This window comes from Argentina silus (assembly GCF_951799395.1).
Source record: "Argentina silus genome assembly, chromosome: X".
NCBI classification, from domain to species: Eukaryota; Metazoa; Chordata; class Actinopteri; order Argentiniformes; family Argentinidae; genus Argentina; species Argentina silus.
The window spans coordinates 7,663,145-7,678,385 of record NC_139653.1 but is presented as its reverse complement, the minus strand read 5'-3'; the positions used below and the strand labels follow the sequence as shown (position 1 = coordinate 7,678,385).

Sequence of the window (15,241 nt, the reverse complement as noted above, 5' to 3'; positions counted from 1 at the left end):
GATTCGTGTTTAGCAGCAGCAGCACCACTGGGAGGGTGGGCCATTACTAGTGGACCTGTCAGTCTACTCGGAGTGCATCCAATCAGATGGCCTCTTCATTCATAGAACCCAATCTCTGTATGCTTCCAAGCCAATCAGTGGTCCACAAACCAAGAGGTCAATTATGTTCCCATTTGAACCACACACTTCTTCAGTACTAAAAGGAGTCACTTAAGCGTTGCTACCCTTACTACCATAATTATCTAGATTACCATAATATCTAATAGAGGTATTATGACATGGTATGTCTTTGTGTCTGTCTGTCTGTCTGTCTGTCTGTCTGTCTGTCTGTCTGTCTGTCTGTGTGTCTGTGTCTGTGTCTGTGTCTGTGTCTGTCTTAGCAGTCAGGAGCACTCAGGCTCTCCATCTCTCTCCCCCACCACAGTACCTTTGACCTGGTCAACATCCACCTGTTCCATGATGCCTCCAACCTGGTGGCCTGGGAGAAGAGTCCCTCAGTCTACTCTGATACAAGACACAAGGCTCTGGGTTATGTCCTGGACAGGTAACTACATCCAGTCTCCAGCTATTATCTTCATCTCTGCATCATCTCTACATCTCTCCTTCTTTATCCATCCTCATTATCCTCTCCAACACTCCTCTACACCTATCCTCTCCATTCCTCCGTCATCCATATTCTTTATCCCTCCCTCACCCGTCCTCTCCTTCTCTCCTCCACCTTCCTCTTTGTTGCTTGTTTCAACCCAGAGCAACAACCTCACCTCTGGCTAGAAGAGGATCCTTCACCCTTACCAACTAAAGCAAACATGACACCCATTCCTGGGCCATGCTAATGTTGATTTATATGATATCCATTTGCAGTGAGGCACAATGATGTAGTGTGTAGTACCCCCTGCTCCCTACCTGGTCATACTAACACAGAATGAAAGGCTCATACCAACCCTGCGTTATGGGAAATGGAATCTGAATGCAGAGCCCCTTTCACCACCGCCCCTTTGAATAACGGCATGCATACATGGGTGGCATATATATGATCAACGGCTTTGACACCTGTGAGTTACGAGCTGCTTTTTATATTTCAAAGATCATATTTTCCCTCTCCATCGTTCTTCATTTGATGAAAGAATGCTCTGCGTTTAATGGACAGGGAAGTGGGAGTGTTTTAAGAATATGGCAGCTTTTACAATTTTTATGAAGTCATCATTTACCTGGATTTATGGGCATAATGAAGTTTCAAAAGGACCTTTCTTGTTGCTTACATTGAGGGTTTTGGTCGTATTTTCTCTCGCTTTCGTCATGCTCTTGAAGTTGATTTATTTTTAAAAAGTCTCCTCGTAAATACTGCTAAATGGTGCATTTTCTGGGTACGTTGAAAAGCACTTCCACGGTGAGTGGCAGTTTCCACGCTCCCCGACTCTAAATCCCCTTGTGTTGAGGAGGTATCCTTGCAGTTAATTCCTGGATATATCATTAAAAGGTGACAATGGCAGGGATTTTTTTGCCCTTTTTTGGGATGGGAGACCTAGGGTGTGTGTGTGGAGGGGTGTATGTTCCAGCTAGGCTGGTATCCCATGGGGGTGGAGGGGGGCATCGCGCCTCAATCGCTCACTTTGGTGAAACACTCGGGCGCAGATCCGGACCGCCAGAGTGAAAAAAGGTTGCAGGGGCTGGGGGGCCACACAAAGGGCCATGGGCTCTGTAGGGGCAGTGAATAATGGGCCGGTCCTTTCACAGGGGCTGCTAACCTTTTGGCAGCCACCAGCAAACTCCATTCTCCTCTGCCGATCTGGGAGGACAATGTGCCCAGGCCGGCTTTGAATGAAGCGCTACCACCAACAGTGTTCCCATTCAGCGGCCGGTTGGGAACCATCTTTTTGGCCATTGTCCTAACTCTGACTCCTACCCCAGAAAAGAGAGCAGGAAAAGGGAGAGGGTGAATATCTATAGCCAAGACCCCCTCCAACCCCACCCCTCCTCCTCCTCCTCTCTCTCTCTGAGCTCTAATCTCTTATTGTAGGGGGGGAGAATGAGAGAGAGAGAGGGGGGGGGGTGTAGTGGACACCACCAGCTGAGATCCAGAAGGCTGCTGCTGTTGCAAGGTCACGCAGGCCTGGGGAGAGAGCTCCGTGGCTGGGCCCAACCAACCTCGGCCTCTCTTATCTTTGGGCCAGGCTAATAATGCAGCTTACTGGGGCCTATTGAGAAGACATCTGATAAGCCTTCCCCTCTGTGGCCCTTTTAACTGCTAAACGGTGTTTATCTCCAAAGCTCTTCAAGGCCTCGGGGGAACAATGCTGAGAAGGAACAGCGTTTAGCCAGCGAAACCTCTCTCCATTGAGTCACATCAAAAAAACACTCCTCTGTAGCTCCCCGCTGATGTGTGGCCAGATCCATGAGAGCCTGTTTGAAATGTAGCCCTGCTTGTTTTCATTCCCCCCCTTTTGAAAATGGAGATATGAGCTCAGCTGATTGAGAAAACACGATTTTCCTTCTTCATTGATATTTTCCTTGATGTGTGGGGTTATTGTTTTATGTTACATAAGATTTATTTTTATGGAGTAGTGCACAAATGAACAACTTCATGCAATCCCCTCACATTGGATATGAGAGAAAGAATTCCTGAAATTAGTTTTGAAGGTATGAAGTTGATCAAACTGTGGTTATATCTCAAACATTTTAAAGCTTCCTTAAGGAAAAGAGTACCTTGTGTACTATATATAAAATACCTCCTAATTAGCTTAGTTCCGGAAGGATTTGTGATGCAATGAAGACACTGATTTGATGAGATAATTCAGAGATCTCTGGCAAAGAGGATGAACGGGAAACTAGGCTGCCGAGAGCATGTGAAATGATAGCATGAGATAAAAATCAACACACATTTTTTCCTTCAAGAACATCTTTTATCTATTGGAGTTTGTTCCTTTTTTTCTCCCCCTTTCAGAGTGGCTGGTCTGGTTCAGGGGAGAACAGTTTTACATTACAACTGTGAAATCCTGGCATAAAGACTGCCTTTGTTCCCCGCCATTATTTTCACACAAATATAGTCCATTGTCACACAGCTGAAGTTAATTTGATCAACATTGGAGACATTTAACTGTTTTGTTCGCTGAAAAGGCTTGTTTCATGCTCATTTTCGGGGCATTGAAAAGCAATGATTGGCAGAAAAATAATGTTGCCGCTAACAATCCAGAGCAATTAGTTTCCCATGGGGAAGCACTGGGCCGCACTGGCCGCCACACAGTGATGCTTTGTGATTTTATGGACGGTCATCAGTCAACTGTCAGGGCGTCTCAAAGAGCCCTCCAATCTAAATGTTTCCCTTTAGGCTTTTCCCAGAACAACAGGCTGAAAGAGGAGAGAAAGGGGAGCCAGTTTCCAGGCAATAGACATGTTCTGCTGGAAGGGGGACTGAATAATTGCAGGGAGATCCTCCATAAAGCCCGATGAATTTATTAGACAGCGGGAGAGAGAGTGGTATGGTGTGTATGTGTGCCTGTGTGTGTGTGTGTATGTGTGCCTGTGTGTGTGTGTGTGTGCATGTGTGTGCGTGCGTGTGTGTGTGCCTGTGTGTGTGTGTGCCTGCTTGCCTGTGTGCGTGCCCTAGTGAGAAATGCCTGAAAGAAATAAGTGAATAAATATTATTTGAATATATAGTGAACATAGTAAATGTATGTTTATTATACTAAATTGGCTTATGGTATATGCACCTGCAATGGCCTTTGTATTTGGGTTGCATTACTGCAGGGAATATAGAGGAAAGGGCAGAGTGAAGAGCATAGCTTGTGGTGTCTAGGGGGAAGAGGTAGATGTGTTAGGTGTTAGTGTGTTAGGGTCTGTCTGTCTGTCTGTCTGTCTGTCTGTCTGTCTGTCTGTCTGTCTGCCTGCCTGCCTCCCTGCCTGCGTGCGTGTGTGTGTGTGTGTGTGTGTGTGTGTGTGTGTGTGTGTGTGTGTAGGGGGGGGGGGGGGGGGATTGTCAGTGTGACTCTGCGAACTGCCTCCTCACCCTGGGAGGCCCCCCAGTCAGTCTTCATTCTCCCAGTGAAGGACTAGTTCATTAGACCTCCTGCAGTGTCACCTTTGCTCTAACACATGCTACAGGAGAGAGATTGCCATGCAATAGAACTGAAGAACTGTAAATGAGCAAAACACTTCTCTACCATTTGCTCTACAGCATGTGCCTGCAGAATACAGGTATGGGGAGGCCAGTGGCTGCTATGATGGATATGTCAGAACCTACTGTAACCAACACCAGAAGATACAAAGCATGACTTCCCTGCCTGGGTTTGTTAAGGTCCCAGTTAAAAAGCGACGTTGGTTTGACGTTGTGTTGGGTTGGCTTATCCTCTAACCTCTGTGTGACCGCACTGCCCCCCTTTCTCTGGGTGGTGTGGGAGAAGAGGTAGGGGGATGGGGGGGTATCTGTCCCCTGGGTGTCACAGGTCACGTCAGGGGTCTTCCCCTGGCCCATTCAGCCACACGTCAAGGAGCACATTCTTCACAATGTTAACATTCTCCCAAATTTATGAAAATCACTCACAATGGATGACTTTGTGCAGATGTGAGTTGTGTTGACTTGAATTTGACTTGCCAATTTGTGGTAAGTCATCTTGTCAATCTCACCGTGACATCACCCCCAGGGGCTGCCACAGTTGGAGAGCCTAATCCTGTTACTCTGTCTTTTATGACTCAGATTAGCTGTCAATCACTCTCACTGGCATTTTGGTTTGGTGTATAGAGTAAGAGTACCATGCAATGTAAAACAGAATTCATTTTTGTGCGGGTGAGTGTGTGTGAGAGAGAGAGAGCGCAGTGAGAGTGTGTGTGTGAGAGGAATGTGCTCCCAATGCATTGTGCCTATGCTGTAGGGGGCCTGGGAGCAGAGTTAGGGGCCGTGTTATAAATTAGCGGCTGACCCCCGTCTTTGTGTTGCCCCAGGAAGGCCTGACTAATAGCCCCCCCTCAGTGAGAACGGCCCCTGTGAAGAGCCCCTTTCAGGGGTGTCACCGCACGATGAATTGGCTGGGGGGAAGCATGTTTATAGACTGTGTAAAGAAGTGCGTCTTTGTGGGGGAATGTCGCTGACACTGTTACAGTTTGCCCGAATGAACTGTGATGACGCGGCTAATGGGGCCCCCGCTGGGGGTCTCACAGGGGGGCCCCAGGACCCCCCACATCAGCCCTATTCACGACCAATCCGCTGTGGCTAATGTGGTCGATTCTTCGGGCGGCACAAAGGGCAAGCGAAAGTCAACTTTCACACCGGCGGGTCACCCCAAGTGCTTTAGGAAATGAGCGTGTAAACAGAGTGTTACCTTCTGACCTGCGGCTGATACCTTAGCCCGCAGACAAAACCACCAGGGCCGTGGTATTAGACATGGCTATTAGAGGGATAAAGCTATAGTCTCTCCCCCCCAGGACAGGCCCAGGGGAAACACACACACACACACACACACACACACACACACACACACACAGACCGGGGATATAGAGAGGTCTGCCTAGCCCTAGACCTTATCCTCCAATCGCTCTCTTCTTTTCTCTCTCTCCTTCCTTTTTTCTCCCCTCTCTCCCTCTCCCTGTTGATACTCTCCTCTTCTCCTTTTCTCATACTCTCCCCTCTTCTCTCTTCACTTTGCTCAGCTCTCTGTCTTTCTTCTTTGCAGTCTCTCTCCTCCCCCTTCTCCTTTTGAGAATAAGCTTAATGATATTTGTTCTTCAGAATTTGATTGTAATTTTATGTAACACATCTAAGTCACACACAATACAGCCTACTCTGTTCATACTTGATAATTTGACCTGGATAATTTCATCATAATCACTACAACATCTTTATTTTCATTTGTATTATTAAAATATTTTGAGTAACTCACACTTTTAGTTTTGGTTTATTTACCTTTGAGCACAAGGAGACATGGATCTGTACAGTGTTGTTATGATATGTGGAAGGAAGGTCATTGATGACATCAGCTTTCGTCTGAGTGTTTTGGGGTTAACCCTCCCCCCCACACACACCCACACACCCACCCACCCTCCCTCCCTCCCTCCCTCCCTCCCTCTTCACCCGCCTCTATCTCACTGCTGGGCTGAGACAGAGGTGCAGGTGTCCCACACAACAACAAAGCACCTTTTTCCAGACTCCTGTGCCCACCCCCTACCTCCCTGCCCATCAACCCCACCCCATCCCCACACAGACACTGGCTCTGCTTTACGACAGAGGGCCAGGATGAGACCCACCACGGAGTACCTCTCTTTTTACGGCCCTATAAATATATTGTTATCTGGGGGCCCGGCAATCCACCCAGAGATTTATCCCCCCGATTAGCGAGGCAAGCATCCTGAATCATTAATTACACAAGAGGCAGCAGCTACCTCAGTCTTAATTTCTTATCTCTTCCCCTGTAGATGGGGGACTCCTCCTAAGTAAATGATTAGGTATAGGAAGTTAATTATACGTCGCTTAGGTGCGTTTTAAATGCGCTTGGATGCCGGCGCTGCCGTAGGGGTGTCTGGGGCTCTGGAAGCATTCCATGACTCTAGGATCTGGACTCCATGAATCGTCCTCACAGATCAGCTGGACTGCCTGACTCTCTCTCTCTCTCTCTCTCTCTCTCTCTCTCTCTCTTTCTCTCTCTCTCTCTCTCTCTCTCTCTCTCTCTCTCTCTCTCTCTCTCTTTCTCTCTCTCTCTCTCTCTCTCTCTTTCTCTCTCTCTTTCTCTCTCTCTCTCTCTTTCTCTCTCTCTCTCTCTCTCTCTCTCTCTCTCTCTCTCTCTCTCTCTCTCTCTCTCTCTCTCCCTCTCTCGTGTATTCTAAAGCATAGGATTGGTCTGAGCACAGGCTCTCACACCGATCTGTCTAAATCCATATGGGAGAGTGCACAAGTGCACCTCAAGGGAAGTGTGGCGAAATGGGACGGAACTCATACAGAAAGCATCTACAAACATTACTCATTGAAAGTAAGCAGTAACACAGATCATGATAGGTCAAACAAGCCACTCCAAAGAAATCTTCTCATTTACTATTTTAAATTGCACTTTACCATTAACTCACTTTCATTCCCTAAACTATGATTTGATGCTTTCAATGCATTATCAACCCTTATTTCATCCATTCACATTAGATATGAGGGGGGGTGGGTTGGGGGGGTGGTGGGGGTTCTGGGATGTCTTTTGATATGTTTGAGATGGACACCTGCAGCCAACGTATTTATGTCCACCAGGTGGTGCTGTGCACTTCAGAAATTAAATGCCCCGAGTCAAGAGAGAGAGTCAAAGAGAGTCGAGAGCTGTTCAACCACTTTGATGACAAACTGTTTCATGTTTTCCAGGATTACTGACCAGCGATATGAGAAGGTGCCATATTTTGTCTTTGGGGACTTCAACTTCAGGTTGGATTCAAAGCAGGTTATTGAGGTAAGCATGTTCATATAAGCGTGTGTGTGTGTGTGTGTAATTATGTATGTATGTAATTTACTTTAGGGGGCACATACACAGAGCCCTCAGAATTATTGCTCATTATCCTCTCTACTGTGGCCAGCACAGCTGTGTTTGCCAACCAACCCTCCAAGTGCATTGTTATGTTATGGTGCCATTCCCTCTCTTTTCTCTCTCTCTTCCTCCCTCTCTCTCCTCCCCCTCTCATGGTGCAAATGGGGCCACTAGGAGTGTAGTGGAGTCATTCAGCATTCCTCATCATGTGGATAGATAGGGGGGCTGTAGTAGGACAACAAGCCGTAAAGTTCTCCTACACAGACAGTGGTTCTCTATGATAAGAGAGAGAGAGAGAGAGGGACCTACTTGTGGGGTGATTCCTTCTCTCACACAATGGCCCCTCAAATGACTGGCCTTGTTCTAGGTGTGGGGCATTGTTCCTCTAGAGCAGAGCCTCTCAAAGGGAAGGGAAGGGGGAGGAGGAGGATGAGAAATGAATGGAGGGGTTTCGCTCAAACAGTTCAGGAAAGGCTTCATCCTGTGAGGTAAGCGAGGAGGGCCTTTTGATCAGACGTTGCAGTTCTGCCATCCAACCACTAGGGGAGCACAAAATACTGTCTTGTATATCAAGGCTATTGCAACGGACTCCTGGATTGGCCAATCCGATAAGAGACAGGTCATCTGTTTTTCCCCTCATAGAAACTTCATTGAGGCAGCATGTTGATTCATGCTGCCGTGTTCAACAATATGATGTTTGGTCTGTATCTATGGCATTGATAGATTGCATTGGAATTCTGCCATGGAACATTGGATTTCACAGCAGTAATTGGGTCACATTAGAGCTGATCATGTGAGGATATACGAGTTTCTTCTGAGATAATCAGTGGAGGTCCCAAGTGCTGGAAGAGCAAGAGCTAGGGCAGTCTTGTTGAGAACACTGAAGACTATTTAGAAGAAGAAATCATCGGAAATCAAAGACACTCTGCCTTCTTATTTGGTGACTTTCATCGTGATATTTCATGCTATAAAATGGAATATCAACTATGATGAAATTATAAATGTCATGCTGTGGACATAATTTGAGAGAATAAGTCATGTAACAGGACCATCATCTTCAGCACATCTCAGAGCATTACAATCCTCCGTAACCGGAGGTTCTAGATTGTTCTAGTGATCTAGATCACCCCATTACCCCCTCCTCTTTCTCCCCCTTGCTCTGTGATAGGTAAGCACACCCCCTATCTGTGTCTCTAGCACTCTGAAATGCTGTTTAAGTGGAGCGGGGTCATGACCCCTTTTCCAGGGATGTGTGTAAGGCTGGCACCGGTGTGTGTGTGTGTGTGTCCTCCGTCCAGCTCCTTTCTCATGCACCTACACCACCCCCCTTTCACATGCGTACACACACACACACACACACACACATACGCATGCACGCTCGCACACACCACACACCACACACACTGCTCCAGTTGTTGGGTGCAGATGTTTCGGATTGATTTTCCCTGCATGAGGGGGTGGTGCCGTGACACTGGGGGGCTCTTTAGTCAGACTCAGGAAGTCCGAGCTGTGGGCCATGAAGTCCCCCCACCCGGACACACACACACACACACACAAGTCCCCTCTCCTTCATAAGGGGTCTTCATACTCACTGTTTAATAACACAAAAGGCTGATGTCATGCAGGCTAGTTGCTCGTTAAAGCGGCAGTATTTGCTGGTATTATAAACCCGTCCAGCGTAGAGCTTGGATGTCTGATTTAATGGTGAACCGGTTGGGTGTGTGGTTCTGGAGGGAGCTGTGATGTCACCAGTAAACAAATGGGTGTAGCCTCCATGTCAGTCTAACTCACAGCAAGGAGCCTATTTCAACCCTTTAATGACCATTAATGTCAGCAGGACAATTAGTGCACATCAGGGGGTGCTTTACAGTAGATTGGTTGTGGTGTATCGATTGGACGTGCTTATCTGGAGATTGATTCAGACACACTCACGCACACACACTCTCTCTCTCTGTCTCTCTTAACTCTCTCTCATACACACATTAGGCACCACCTATTACCTTGACCCTTTTGAATGCTCTTTCTTACAATCTCATGAGCAAGAATCGCCCCATACAGTACAGTATATAATCAAACAGCAATGATAATAACTTTCCTTTTTTTGCATTTTCAAATGTTTTTTGCACCACTTCAACACTACTCCTCTCCCTCATGTGTCTGTGTCAGCATGAAGGGCTGCTAGGAGGATCACCAGTAGTCATGCACCATTTACCCATCATGCCCTGTGGATGGGGGGTGAGAAAAAAGGATGTGTCCATCTGCGTGGTGGTGGTGGTAGTGGTGGTCTCCAGTCCTATGCAGGGACATTGTCCTAGGGTTGGACACAGGTGGCGGATTCCAGGCATGCTTGTGCGGCAGGATCAGTAACCAGAGGCTGTGGAACAGCCCCCTCTGAGCACGGCTCCCCATTAATTGTGTACGACAGAGGGAATTGGCTTCAATTGACCCCCATTCAGAGGGTCTTTCACTGGCAGACAAAAGACACAGCCACGTGGATACTAATGCAGGGGCTGAGCTCCCTGGAGGTGGTCCACACCACCACCTCACTCCTTTCTCCTCCCATGCCTGCTTTCACTTGGCCAAGCTAGGCAGAGGTGCAGGGAGGGGTGGCTCCAGGCCCAGACAGAGAGAAGGGCCCAGCCAGGTGCAGGTGTCCAGAGGAATGGTCCTGCCCTGCTCAGGCCTTGACTGGGTGGGAGGATGGGGCTATGGAACAGTGCAGGACAGTCATGGGTCCTGCATTTGATGACCTGATTTGGGGAAACACCCTCTGTGATGTTCAGGGTTTTCTGTGACCCATAAACACAACAGACAAGCCTGTAACTTACTGCAGGATGTCAACAGCATTGCCACGCTGCCTTTATTTGGTCCATTTTAAATGTTCAAGACCTTATTTACACCCTGTTCACTGCCTGTAGTCTTTAATAGTGGTAGGGTAGTCAGGGGTGTGAGAAGGCTAGTGTCCAGGGATGCTAGTGCTAGAAATGCAGAAAATGCAATGCTGCATCCCATTTCTCCACCATTCTGAAGTATACACTTGGGCACCTTTCCGCATGGATTTAAAATGGGAATGGATTGGTGCAAGTGGCCATGCTTGGAACAAATCCTATGCTTGTAAATTAATGTGGGAAAGTGCACAAATGCATACTTCAGAAGAAGGGTGGAGAAATTAAACACAACACTAGTCTTAAAAAGAGGTGGCTGCTGTCCTGTCTGTTTGTCTATACTTGTCCCATGCGTTTTGGAGCAGAGCGACCACTTGTGTGCTGGGGGACGGCCTGGCCACGACGGAGCTGTGTGGTGCATGATGGGACGTGCTGGAACCCCCGGGGGACAGGGGCTGTGAATCAGCACCGACAGTGACAGGACCAGGGCTCCGTGCCTGGATTCCAGTATATTTAAAATCCCTCCTAATTAAACTTAATAGAATGTAAATTTAATATCTGCAGAAATTGTGTGCTCCTGGCTGGCCCGTCTAATTTAAGGATTGATAGAGGCCATTGGGAAGGTTAATTACTGACTTGATCTACTGTCCCTGTGACATAGCTTGTGCCTGTTTTAATTGGAGTTTATCTGGTGCTACATGGGCAGATTTCATTAGGCTAGCGGCCTCTCACCGCTAAAGGGCCCTGCCTTTGAGTGAGATTCAGGATATTGAGGGTATTGAGTAGTGCCACCTGTCTGTGGTAGTTGGAAGGGCAGGGGACGGCCCATAGGCATCAATCTTTTCTCTTTGTCCCTGGCCTTTCTCTCTTGAGCAGCATGAAATTGAAGGTGGGGCCGTTGACTAGCCCCACTCCAAATGAATGCTGTAAAAAGCGCATTAATGACAAGTAGGGTAATAAATATTTCATTTTTCACGCTGTGAGACGCTTTACAACGTATGGCCCACGCCAGTAAAAAGTGTGTGTGTGTGTGTGTGTGTGTGTGTGTGTGTGTGTGTGTGTGTGTGTGTGTGTGTGTGTGTGTGTGTGTATGCGTTCATGTTTGTTAGCTAGCATGTGTGTTTCTGTGTAATAATGTATGTATGTCCATGGGATATTTGATAGACATTGATGCCCATTGTCTTGGCTGGTGAACCTGTTCTGCATAAATAATTTCCACAGCTTTTCCCTTTTTATCCAGCCTTTGATTAGCATGTGTGCGTCTGGCCTGCTATAAATCAAAACCCAGCCAGTGTAATTAAGTGTACACTACATTAGTCAGGCTAATTAATTTTGGGGGCCATCCATCCATTAGTCAGTGGGCTAGCACTGATTGGGCCTCTGTTCTGTGGGACCCTCGACACTAGGGACTGTGACCCTCCTTGGCCCCCATCTCACACCCCCACCCGTCTCCAGCTCTCTCAGATACACGCACGCGCGCGCGCACACACACACACACACACACACACACACACACACACACACACACACACACACACACACACACACACACACACACACACACACACACACACACACACACACACACACACACACACACACACACACACACACACACACACACACACACACACACACACACACACACACACACACACACACACACACACACACACACACACACTACTCCCAAAGTCCCACATCAGGAGTATCTACTTAATCAGATTAGATACAATCTGTCAAGAACAAACACACAGTGATAAACATGGTCATCTTATCTCAGAGGGCAGTCTTAGGTTGTATCAATATGATAAACCCCCATTATCAGATTACAATGAATCTTAGTATTAATGTAGTAGATTTATCATGCATGTCAGTCCACCCTATTTTCTATGAGCTGTATGTGATATTTCATCATATTCCATACAGCTTCACCTTGTTACAGAGGATGCACCAGATATTGGTTACAGAGTCATTGTGTGACACTCTATTTTCTATCCCCTCATTTTCACATACAGTAGGCTCAGACAAAGTTGTTTCTTTAGTTGATATGATAAACCATCATTATCTAGTAAGAAGACTCTAATCTGTCACAATGGGCCTCCATTATATCAGTGATAACCCATCTGGATAGATAGAGACTATTCCCCCTGGACAAAAGCTCCTGTTTTCTCCTTTTTTCTCTCGTTCCTCTGTTTGCCTTCCATGCTAATGAATGCAGAGAGAGAGAGAGAGAGAGTCAGCTATGAGGGCGGAACGCGAGCAATGTCCCTTTGATCAGAGCGCCGGCCTTCAATTAAAAACACGCGCAAATGAAGAACAAGCCGTGGCTTCTGTTAGTCCTACTCATTAACAACAGACCGTTTGAGGCCGTCGCAGCGCTGCAGCCATTGTGTGCTAGCCTGAGCCGGGCTGGCAGCTGGGCCCCGCCATGCCAGCGGTGGGTGGGATGGCGTGACCAGGGGTGAGGGCAGCGCCTGGCACCAGTGGGTACCCGCTGGTGCCCCCTCAGACAGGGCAGTGGCCTCCCAGGCCGTGGTTTGGCCCCAGCCCACCCGGTCCATAGCCTGACTAAGTCCGCATTGAATGTCAATGATGCTGGCTGCCGCACATCAGCAGCCTCAATCTGGCCCCACTGGAGAGGACACTCACTCAGAGCTCTTAACCTCTAGTGGGGTGTGGGTTAGCATCAGCAGCACTGCAACAGTCACAGACTCTTTTAATCTCCCGCACTTTGTCTCACAAACAATAGGCTATTTCTGTAAAAAAAAAAAAGAAGAAAAATTAAACCTTACTCACTCACTTACCTTCTCACTCTCTGTCTATCACCCCTCCTCACTTTCACTCCACCAATCCCTCCCCCTCTAAATGCTTTTGGGTTTTTGTCCCTAAATTCCAGAGCACTGATCATTTGTCTTTAACGGCTCAGGAAAGATTTTTCACTCCTAAAATAAGAGCTGAGAAGAAAAGGAACACTACGTTTTGTCTAGAGGAGGCGGGGGGGGTGAGAGAATTTTTTTTTCACTGAAAGCTCTTGTGTTATATTGGGTCGGGAAGCCGGCCTATGCTAAGGATATTAGCTAAAAGATATGGATAGGCAGACAGATAAGTGTATTCTGATACAGGCCTGTCATATGAGCTGCCTGACACCCCCTAGGACATTATAGTGTGTTCAGAGATATTAGGCTGTCACATGGTTGTTGACAAGACAAGCAATCATGTGTGTGGTGTCAAATAATGAGGCGGTGTAGAACTACCAGCGGATGTGTTTTAGAGCCGACAGTAAAAAGAGAAACACCAGAATTTTCGGTCCATTAACTTTGAATAACCTGGCAAACCTGGAATAAACTACTGTTACTATTGAGTTGAGAGTTCGCTTCTTTCCTTAGGAGTGCGTTTTCATCTTGTCCCTTCAAATAATTGACTGTTTCTTCCGCTCAATCTTATGTGTTTGTCTCCTGCAATGTACTAGATTAATGCATTTCCACAGAGTCCTCACCCTCTATCTTTGTTAAAAAGGACACCAGCCTTTGAAAACACAGGCTTTTTATTTAGTCTAAATGAAATGTGGCATAAACTGTGGAGAATAAGGCTGTCTTTGTGCCTCCTGCATAGTGCCCTGCTTGTATGATGTCAGTCTATTTTTGACTAATGCAGTCCTCTGCCTTCGCGAGCGGAGCAGAATAATAGCTTCTCTTTCTGCAGGGTGGGTTGGGGGTGCCAAGCAGGTCCCAGGACGGTGCATGTTGTTTCAGGGGGTTATGTAATGGTTTATTCACACACACACACACACACACACACAGAGGGACACAGCCTGTCCCTAGCTGTCTGAGAGTGCTTTAAATCAGCGTCAGATCAACAAGTCATCCTAGTTCCAGTTCGAAGGAGGCCAAACTTTGTTTGAGTTAACTTTGTTAGATATGTTTTTTTTAGTAAGCATTAATGCATGACAAGGGTGTGCATTAACAGCCGATATCCGTACACTTCCTCAAATGACCGGAAGAGTGCGGATATCCTTGTTAATGCACACATTCAGTGTTCTACACACCCTATGACACCTTGGGATTCTGCAGTGTTAATACGCCACGTAATTATACAGTAGTTCCCTCAAAATGCTCCCACACAGGCATATTCGGTTGTCCCTTGTTACATACTTTCCCAGGGGGAATGTCTGTAGCAGCCAGGTAGTCCATAACTTTCCCCAGGAGTTCACAACATTGTTGCTTGAATCCTTATGGCAAATCTGATATGCAGATCACTCCTGTTCAAGTATAAGGTGTCTAGTCTAGAATTGCAGTTACAAGTTTAATATGCCAACATACAGTAGGGATACTGTTACTATTTCCCATTTAGCTAAGTTAGTTAGCTGGTTAGCCAGCTGCATTCTCTTGTAAAGATGTCTTTCGTAGGAAAGAAAAGTAGTGAACCAGTACATAAGCTTGCTAGCATTTCTCAGATGCTAGCTATCTGATAAATTAGCCAACAAATCGCTTGTTATTTAGTATGACATCCATCGGGGTAGTGTTATTACAGTGTTGGCATGTCAGATATGTATTTTAGATTTTAGATATTGTCATGATTGTTTTGTGGTAGCCAGGGGTAACACAATTTGAAGCGAGAGGGATGTCAGCCATGTTTTTTGTTTTGAAAAGCCATTGGGTTGGCACATGAATATGTTAACCTTAAACCGCCCGGCACCCCTTTCTCAGCTGTGAGATTTAGCCAATCAGATCACATATTTCTCAGAACTCGTTTTATAGCAACTCTTCGATCATACAAACCAACATTTTATTTGTACTTTCGCCCAAAAATACTAATTACTTATGGCTGGGATATATCTCAAATTGAAAGTGAATGCTGTTTGAATATGGA

At 46.7% G+C, this 15,241-nt stretch overlaps 1 protein-coding gene across 1 annotated transcript in view; it reads left to right on the top strand.

The window, feature by feature from the left end:
• The window catches only part of inpp5a (inositol polyphosphate-5-phosphatase A), a 137,493-nt gene that overhangs the window by 90,701 nt on the left and 31,551 nt on the right, over positions 1-15,241 (top strand). Inside the window, exons 8-9 of the mRNA XM_083696081.1 lie at positions 425-544; positions 7,325-7,409. Coding sequence (XP_083552207.1) covers positions 425-544; positions 7,325-7,409 — 205 coding nt within the window. The remainder of the gene's footprint in view (positions 1-424; positions 545-7,324; positions 7,410-15,241) is intronic.